This window comes from Cynoglossus semilaevis, chromosome 18 (genome assembly GCF_000523025.1).
Source record: "Cynoglossus semilaevis isolate Cse_v1.0 chromosome 18, Cse_v1.0, whole genome shotgun sequence".
In the NCBI taxonomy this organism is placed as follows: Eukaryota; Metazoa; Chordata; class Actinopteri; order Pleuronectiformes; family Cynoglossidae; genus Cynoglossus; species Cynoglossus semilaevis.
Genome location: NC_024324.1, coordinates 869618 through 878865, shown reverse-complemented (window position 1 = coordinate 878865; position 9248 = coordinate 869618). Strand labels below are relative to the sequence as shown.

General features: G+C 46.1%; 2 protein-coding genes across 5 annotated transcripts in view; one reads left to right on the top strand and one right to left on the bottom strand.

The window, feature by feature from the left end:
* mindy1 (MINDY lysine 48 deubiquitinase 1) overlaps positions 1-2755 on the bottom strand; it is an 11919-nt gene extending 9164 nt beyond the window's left edge. Inside the window, exons 1-7 of the mRNA XM_025064996.1 lie at positions 2275-2755; positions 1253-1705; positions 941-1132; positions 653-858; positions 492-549; positions 319-383; positions 58-216 (exon numbers count right to left, since the gene is read on the bottom strand). Coding sequence (XP_024920764.1) covers positions 58-216; positions 319-383; positions 492-549; positions 653-858; positions 941-1132; positions 1253-1490 — 918 coding nt within the window. The 5' untranslated portion in view covers positions 1491-1705; positions 2275-2755. The remainder of the gene's footprint in view (positions 1-57; positions 217-318; positions 384-491; positions 550-652; positions 859-940; positions 1133-1252; positions 1706-2274) is intronic.
* A 392-nt stretch (positions 2756-3147) lies between these two features.
* Positions 3148-8569, top strand: LOC103393829 (BCL2/adenovirus E1B 19 kDa protein-interacting protein 2-like). Of its 4 annotated transcripts, XM_008330922.3 has the most exons (14): positions 3148-3758; positions 4004-4172; positions 4250-4361; positions 5311-5408; positions 5556-5738; positions 5817-5849; positions 5965-6060; positions 6166-6300; positions 6385-6588; positions 6669-6771; positions 6854-6985; positions 7139-7225; positions 7863-7961; positions 8045-8569. In XM_008330922.3, the coding sequence occupies exons 4-14, from the start codon at positions 5354-5356 to the stop codon at positions 8067-8069; spliced, it is 1152 nt and encodes a 383-aa protein (XP_008329144.1). In that variant the 5' UTR covers positions 3148-3758; positions 4004-4172; positions 4250-4361; positions 5311-5353; the 3' UTR covers positions 8070-8569. The 4 variants fall into 4 exon arrangements, with proteins under 4 accessions (XP_008329144.1, XP_016896612.1, XP_016896615.1 ...); XM_017041123.2 differs by having other exon boundaries at positions 4007-4361; XM_017041126.2 differs by lacking the exons at positions 3148-3758; positions 4004-4172; positions 4250-4361 and adding an exon at positions 4372-4517.
* The last annotated feature ends 679 nt before the right edge of the window (positions 8570-9248 follow it).

Sequence of the window (9248 nt, the reverse complement as noted above, 5' to 3'; positions counted from 1 at the left end):
TTGCGTAATGATGTTTAAATATAACTGTCGTGCCTTCTGCTGGTGTGGGCTACAAACCTGTGGGTCGAGGAGCCAGCCGTGGTACAGAGGAATGTCCAGCAGGTCAAAGACGATGCACTCGGGTGTGTACTCAAAATCTGTCACCCCTGTGAAACGAACGTTCACATCCAGGCCTGTCGACAGTTTAGGGAGGACGGCCATGACATCAGTCATGTTCTACACACACACACACACACACACATTACATTTTAAAGCTAATATAAAACAAAGCAGTATGACATACACTACAGTAAAGTGTGTGTGTGTGTGTGTGTTCACCTGTTGAAAGTTGAGCTCCATCCCATCAGTTTTCTCTCTTGGTGTAACAGACAACACACACTCCCCTGCACACACACACACACACACACACACACAGATTTGTTAGGATTTTGATCAAATGTCTTCAGATTCTTCCTCCTCCTCCTCCTCCTCCTTCTTCTTCTTCTTCTTACCCAGGTGACTCATCAGTTCTTCAGTGGTGATGACATCAGTCTGAGCGGGAAGACGGGCCTGAAAACACACACACACACACACACACACACACACAGTTAGGTTTTTGACAACAACAAAATGATTTTCTTGTTTCGACTGTGGTTTTAATCTTCAGCTTTACCTTCCAGCGCAGGAAGAGTGTGTTCATGATGGCCAGCAGGGGGCAGGGTCCGTTCTCGCTCTGTGTGATGATGGGCGTCTTCTTCTCCTTCCACGTGATCCACTTCACCATGTAATACTCTGGTCTAGCCTCATGGGGTGCTCCAACAGCACCAGCAGAGGGCGCAGTATCAGCAGCCAGAGGAGCCAGAGGAGCAGTGCTTCCCCCTGCAGGACACAGCGTGACTCCTCAGTAAGTCTGTAGAAAATAACACGCAAAACCAACAAAAGAAAGTAGGGGGCGCCTCACCTTCAGCCTGCAGCGTCTCGGCGTCTTTCACATCATGGGAGCCGGTGGACGCACCTACGTCTTCGCCTGCAGCGGCGAGGTAGGAGGACAGTCCGTCATCCAGCTCCAGATCCAGACTCGGCATCGAGACGGACGAAGATTCTGACCCTGAACCTTCGGGTCCTGATGAGCTCTCCCTGTCCAGGTCCAGGTCTGAGGAGCCAAAGAAATGACAAACAAAAACCAAAACCAAAGTTAGAGGCGACATATTGTCCAGACCTGATGAATCAAACTCTGTGGTGTTGGATTCTGGGTTCTTCCCCTTGTCTCCACCTTTGCTCTGCTCCACCTGGGCCTCCTCCTGTGGCAGCAACACAGATGAGGACTTGTCGTCGTCTTCTTCTTCTTCTGTGGAGGTCTTCTCAGATGCCCTCATCACTGGTGTTGTCTCGTCGGTCATCGTCCTCAGGCCTTCTGAGCTGCCTGTGTCCCTGCTGTTCTGAGCAGCCACCTCTGCTGCTGCAGTAACAGGCGGTTCTGTGGAAGGTTCTGGAGCCCCAGCTTCTGACATGGTCAGAGGATCGGTAAAGAAAAAAATATGTCCCACAGGAAAGACAGAAGTGTCCAAAGGGGCGGGGCCAGGAAGCCTACACCGTGACACTAACCATCACAACACAGACCGTTGCCACATGGACATCACCGGTTCTTCAAAACAATCAGTGGTTCCACCAAAGCAATAACTAGACTTTCAAAGCGTGGAGGTCCGGAATTCTGTGTCGGCGTCTCCTGAGGGACAGACAAGACGGTCATGAGGAGAGACGACAACAAAACAGACAAAATAAACAAACAAAGGCAGAGCTTTTATTCTAAGGATAAGGGGAAAACCAAAGAAAATCATCAGTTTTAGCTAGCAAAGACGAGAAGCTTCCGGTCTTCTTGGTCATCAACAACTGTCGTATTTGAGCCCTGTAATGAGGCAGCAGTAAACCAACAACGTCTGTGTCCGTCTGTGTCCGCTAAAATCACTCTCAAGTCTGGGAAAGTGAAAGGTTTCTAAACTTTGTGGATTACATGGCTGTCTGGATAAAGTAGTGAGGAAGGACTAGTCTGTGGATCCAATCCAATCCGTTTAATTATTTAGTCGTGTAATTAAAATGAACGATCTGGTTGAAGAATAATTTCTTACTTAAAACCATGATGTTGTAGAAGAGAGTGTGAGGTATGTGACGTCAACAGGAAGTCAGAAAGAAGATCAGCTTTAAGCTTCTTTCTGCTGCAGAGCTAACTGGGCTGAGGCTAACTCTGAGCTAAACTAGCTGACTTCCTGTAGACCGGCACTGATTCAAAGTTCTTACCGAAAACACGACGCGGAGAAGCCAGAACAAGAGCCGCGATTTTAGACGAACAATGTGACGCTTGTTTTGTTCTTTTTTTTGTTGACTCGTATTTTAACGACACACAGTTTTACGACAACAAACACATCCACGCACAGTCACAGACAAACTACTGTACACACACCAGGCTGTTTACATTCTAGAGCTACAGACCACGCCCACTACTGCGTACTGACTAGTGCGTCATCACGTCGTATGTTTAACGTTATTACCTCTGCGTTAGTTATTTTCCAATTCATTCCACGATACGTTTTAGTAAAACACGATTAGTAACAACACAAAATCAAGTCAGAACTAGAGGCGAGAGAAAATATTTTATTTTTAAACATTTGACGTGCCTAACACTACGTCATTACGCCCTCTGACGCCCACTCCCCGAAATTAGCCAAGGAACCTGCTAGTTATGACGTCTCGGAAGCTCATTTAAAAATCATTTGTAGAATACATCAATCATTTTCGCAAAAAAAAATAACAGTTATGTATATGTTTGTGTCGACTTTTTTAACCCTCGACGTTAAGGACACGTAAATCAGTGCGGCTACACAACAATTAACACAAAAACACATCAAAATTTGTTTTAAAATCTATTATCCTGTGGACTACAGTCATCGTAAGGTAATATACTGTGTTGAAAACATTAAGATTTTTCACAGTAAAGCTTTTTGTGACTTCAAGGAATTTGAAAAGTTGTCGTAAAATGCATAAATTGACATAATATTTTCTTGAAATTCACCTGACGTTTTACAAACCGGTTCAAATATAAACGATGGCTACTTTTCCAGCGTATTTCGTTAGTAAATAGACAAGAAAAAACATAGTTTTGTAACTTCACCCTGTGCTTTCCTCTCTGTGCCAGTCACCGCCGCCGGGTGCGTTGCTTTTGTCTGACAGGGCGGCCCAAACGGGTGGTACACTCAATTGGTACAATGTTTTTAGTGTCCGCGCTGTGAAATTTGCAAGGTGAGGAAATCTTCTTCCAAATAAGCCTGACCGGAAACGTTGACAAGGAAACTTAAACTTAAAAGTCCGGAGTGTTGTATATTTTAAATGTAAAAGATAACGTGCGAAGTATAAGACAGTTTAAACTTGAATAAATCAAAGTCACAGAATAAAATATCTAAGAGTATAAAGGAAAAAGCTCGATTCCTTTCATGCTTTTTTGTGTGTGTCCGTTGTGAACCAACAGGTGGCGCTGGTGTGTTACGGACTCGTTGAGTCAGCGCACTGCATTCTGGGAGTTTTTGGTTCTAAACGGTTTCTTTTCTTCTTCTTTGCCTTCCGGCTTCTTTTCGATTCTTCTGAGTGAAATCTTGGGATTTCCGGAGGATGAAAAAGTGGAAATGGAGGACATGGGAAAGAAAAGAAGGAAAAGGGGGAAAAACAAGAATATTTAAAAGTAAAGAAGGCGTGGCCTAACAAGGAAGCCGTCTAAATTGAAATACTAGGTGAGAGGTAGCAACGTGGATCTAGTTAGACTGAAAGTCATTCAGTCGGAGGTAGTGACCAGGAACGTGCTTTAATGAGTGTGAGCTGGACAGTAAGACAAGCTAAGTTAGCTTCTCATCTCTCATGTCTCTCAAGGAAGACGTTATTTCTCACACATTCCATTCTGTTCCGGTCTGTTCCTACACATTCCCACAGTCAACTGTCTCCAGAAATGTCATGTCATTTTGTTTCTGTATCTCTTCAGCAGGTGAGAACATGTTCCAGGCCCCGCCCACCTGCGCCGCCGCCACAGTCACACCCAGTCACTGCAGTTACAACACCTTTAAACGGCAGCGACAGACCACACCCACACACACACACACAGAGACACAGACAGCGGTGAGGAATCAGAGTCCAGTGTGTGATGTCATCAGGTGAGTCTCCAGGTCCTCAGACCGTCTCACCCGTCTCACCCGTCTCTTCCTCAACTGTCGTTCTCATCCTGACGAAGCGCCGAGTCGGCCGTCTGCACCATCTTCTGTGTGAATGAAGGTGATTCAACACGTGGGTTGAGACACGTCCGCGGGCGGACTGAAGTACGTGGACGGACTCGAACAGTTCAGGTAAATGTCAACCCAAAGTAATCTGATTACCTTTGAGATTGTGTGTCTGTGTCTGTGTCTGTCACGGCAGCATCTGTCGGGCGTCAAACGTCTGTTCTGCAGGTGATCAACAAACACAGAGTCCAGACAGGAAGCAGCAGAAGACCACGCCCCCAGGTCAAGGTTCACTCTGCTGCTTTACCTTGACATTATTGAACGGACTCTGATTTCTAACCTTTTAGTCAATGTGACGGTGGTGGAGCGATGCTAACGTTAAGCTACATTGGCTCGTGGAAACAACGATCTTCCAAAGTCGTTTCATATACATTTATAACCGTGTTTGTCAACATGATCTTGACTGATTTACCAGCTCCGTGAACTAGGTTAGTTCTGTTAGTTAGGTTAGTTAGAGATGTTAAACACCAGTAGCGCTCATGTGAGCTAACAAACAAAACATTAGCTTTTCAACCTGGACAGAAAAGCTGTTTTCTGCGTCTGTCTTTTTCATGACGTCATTTATGAAGAAAAGATTAACGATAATAAAGAAGACGTCTTTAATCGAACAATACAATTTGAAAGAATACAATTCTTCCACGACGAGGACGTTATTTTACCCAGAAGACACCTCAAATTCATTCATTTAATTTTCATTTATTTTATTAGACTGTGTGAAACCGTATGTTCCGGACTACAAGTCGCACTTTTTTTTCCTTCTTTGGCTGAGTTTGCGCCCTAGGTTTCATCGTCCGGAAAATTTGCATAACCATTCACCAAAAATGACCAAAAAAATCCATGTCATCGATTGATTCATGATACAGAAATAATGTTATGATATTCTGTGGTTGTAGCGTAACAAAGAGAAACGACAGCATCGTCTGCAAACAGACCAATGACAGTTTGATGTTACTGCAGCTGTTCTTTTAGGGTGAAAGAAAAACTTGGACTGGAAACCTAATGTTTCTGTTCGCAGGCACAGAGTGTTGGAAGGGAACCTCAGCACCACCATCAGGACGATGAGTGGTGTTACACCTGCAGATGCTAACGCAGATTCTTCTGCTGGTCGAGCAGGTACCAGTCTCTGTTTCAGTTTTAAATCGTCAAATGTTCACACTGTGTCAACATCCGAACGCGACGCGGTTCAACCTCACAGTCTTCACAGGAAGTGATGTCATCAATGCATCCGTAGTTTCATGCTGTCCTTTGGAACCGTTTCAGACGAGGAGGACGCAGGAGCTTCTGTTGGAACTGAAGGTAACGGCGGGGGGGCACCAGGGGACCGTGACACATGTGTGGGTCGGGTCAGAGATGGGACAGAAGGTGAAGGTCAGGTGGGAGGAGCCTGTGCTGGAGACGATGATGACGATGTAGTGGGAGGAGCCACTGCTGGGGTTGAACAAGGTGAAGATCCTGGTCCGTCTCCGTGTTCTCACTCTGAAAGTCCATGAAATCACATTTCCTGTTTCTGTTTGTCTGAAGATGGCGCTGTGAAGCACGTGGACCTCAGACCAGGTGACCTGGTTTTCTTCTACGTGATCTTCCTCTTTCAGTTTCACTACTTCGGTTTCTTCTTTTCCTTCTTCTCCATCCAATATGTGGAAGTGTCACCTGTCATTCACTGTTTTAGCTCCGCCCACCAGTCTCAACTTGTCGGCGTCAGCCTCTCAACCCCGGCAGAGACAGAAGAAGGTTCTAGTTGCTCCAGCTCTCAGTTTGTCTCTTGGTAAGCTTGGATCTGTCCACTAACATGCTAATGCTAGCGTGCTAATGCTAGCGTGCTAATTATGCTATTATGCTATGCTATTATGTTAATGCTCGGCCTGGTCAGATCAAAGTGACTCGGCCGTCTCCAACGACTTCCTGTCACCCGAAGATGATGATGACACACTGGACATTGACCTGGATGCCATTGAGACGCCTTCCGACAGCGATTCGTTACCGTTCCCGATCTACGACCTGGAAGGTGAGAAAACAGAACTTGGAAGTCCAATTCTTGCTAGCTCAAGTTTTTCATATATTTTTTTAAAACTTTTTCTTCGACTTCCAGATGACTTACGGGGTTTGGGCGTGTCCTCGGATCCTCGCCGGCGTTGCCGTGGCAGCTTCCGTCACGAGGTCTCTCTGGAAAGTGAGGACATGCTGGACAGCCAGGGAACCAGGTGGCGCTGTTTCTCCACCGGCGACCCCCCACAGGAGAGCCGTGTCAACATGAGTGTCCTGGAGCCCTTCCTGCCCGTGTTGTCCCACGGAGGTAGGACATGATGGTTGATGGAGAAAGGGGGCGGAGTCAGTGGACATCCCTGGAGACTCACCCCCGGTGTGTCCTCACAGGTTACTATGGAGATGGGATGAATGACATCATCGTGTTCTCCTCCTGTTTCCTGCCGCAGAACAGTCTGGAGAAATACGCGTACGTGATGGACAACCTGTTCAGGTGCAGACACACACACACACACACACACACCAGTGGACATGTGTCTGTCCCCCCCCCCCTCACGTCTGTCTCTGTGTCTCAGGTACGTGGTGGGGACTCTGGACCTGATGGTGACTGAAAACTACGTCATGGTCTATTTTTGTGCTGGTGGTCAGAAAGAAAAACTCCCAGAATTCAGCTGGCTCAGAGAGTGCTACACCACCATCCACAGACGGTGAGAAGCACAGCTGTCAATCAAATGTCTCTCACCTTTTTGAAGCCATCTGTGCTGTTTCAGACTCTACCCACCAGGGGTCGACAGCGCTTCACTCTTTAAACACATGCTCTGTGTGTGTGTGTGTGTGTGTGTGTGTGTGTGTGTGTGTAGGTTGAGGAAGAACCTGAAAGGTTTTTACGTTGTTCATCCAACCTGGTACATTAAAGCGTTGATCACTATCATCAAACCCTTCATCAGGTCTGTCACCAGAAAACTACTGCTAACTAGCGCTAACCAAGGCTGCTAACCAAGGCTGCTAACCAAGGCTGCTAACCAAGGCTGCTAACCAAGGCTGACTATTGAAAGATTCTGCTAACTCCTACTATAATAACAGACAATCACTGCTAACCAGAGCTGCTAACTACAGCTGCTAACTCCTGCTAACTGCTGCTCACTACGGCTGCTAACTACCGCTAATCTAGCTTGTAACTACCGCTAACTTTAGCTGCTAACTACTGCTCACTACAGCTGCTAACTCCTGCTAACTACAGCTAACTTTAGCTGCTAATTACTGTTAACTGCTGCTAACTACAGCTGCTAACTACAGCTGCTAACTACCGCTAATCTAGCTTGTAACTACCGCTAACTTTAGCTGCTAATTACTGCTAACTACAGCTGCTAACTCCTGCTAACTGCTGCTCACTACGGCTGCTAACTACCGCTAATCTAGCTTGTAACTACCGCTAACTTTAGCTGCTAACTACTGCTCACTACAGCTGCTAGCCTACAGCTGCTAGCCACCACCTGCCAACCTAAAGCTAACAATTGTTAATTGAATAATACATTTAAATAATAAAATAACCATAAATCTTCGTCGTTTTTTAAACTTCTTTAGCTCAAAGTTTAGCAGGAAGCTCCAGTTTGCCGACAGCCTTCAGGAACTTTCTGAGTTCATTCCCACGGACCAGTTGCAAATTCCAGATTGTGTCCGACAGTGAGTATCTCTGCTGCACATCGATGACATCACTAATGACATCACAGTCTCCTCTCACGATGTCACGTTTGTGTCGTCCGCAGGTACGATGAGACTCTGTCCCGATGAAATCGCGTCCAGATGTTGTGCTTTACTGCGCGCACACACACACACACACACACACGTGCCTTCATCATCATCATCATCATCATCATCATCATGTTCACAGTAACTCCAGGTTCAAAGACGTCGTCTCTTCTTCTCTGGTTTTTCATTTCATTTCAGTTGTTTACGTTGTAGAAAGATGACGTCGTGTTTTTAAGGACAAATACTAACAAAAGTACACGTGAACGCCTGCAGTAGTTTTATCAGGGCAGTATTTGTACAATATTTTCTTTGATCTTCTATCAGTGATTTGAAAAGCCCCCCCTTTCCCCCCCCCCCCCCCCCCCCCCCCCCCCCCTCCCTCCAATCATTTGACCCCTGAGCACCGGTCAGTTTCCAGCAGACGTCTGTGACGGTGTCCACGCGTTCCTTCACTTCAACTTCCTGTTTAAAATAAACCTCATTAAAATGGACCCTTTCTGCATTTGAGTGTGTGTGTGTGTGTGTGTGTGTGCGTGTGTGTGTGTGTGTGTGTGTGTGAGAGTGTGTGTGTGTGTGTGTGTGTGTGAGAGTGTGTGTGTGACGGAGCGGTCTGTAAAAGTCCAGCGGCTGCTCAGGAAAATGGGGCCTGACAGGAAGGAAGTGAGGTCACCGCAGAGGAAACTCAATAAACAGGAACACAGTCTACATTGTGTGTGTGTGTGTGTGTGTGTGTGTGAGAGTGTGTGTGTGTGTGTGTGTGTGTGTGAGCAGAAACATGACTCATACAGTTATAAAAAGTCTCCAGAACATTGATAAAGGTTTGTGTCATGGACCTAAATATGTCCATACGTGTGAGGCAGTGGACGTATTTGGCTGAGGGGAGTGAGCGCCCCCTGCTGCTAAAAGTGGCCTCGACAAAAGACAGTGGTCGTTGTGTCAGCTGAAGTCATCAGAGATTATGTTCCCGACACATTTCTGAAAATTCACTGTGAGTTTGTCAGTCGACAAATACAGTCGTCACAACAACAACAAAAGAAAAAAGAAAAAACAGTGAGGAAGTAAGAACAAAGGAGGAAAAGAAATGGGACAGAGGAAGAAGAACAGAGGGAGAAAAACAGGAAACTGACATCAAATTAGCCATGCTAGTCAGCTAAATGTAGCAGCTAGCAACAGTGAGCTAAAGTCACCGACGTTCTCCGTGGCCTGTAATGCTAAGCTAAG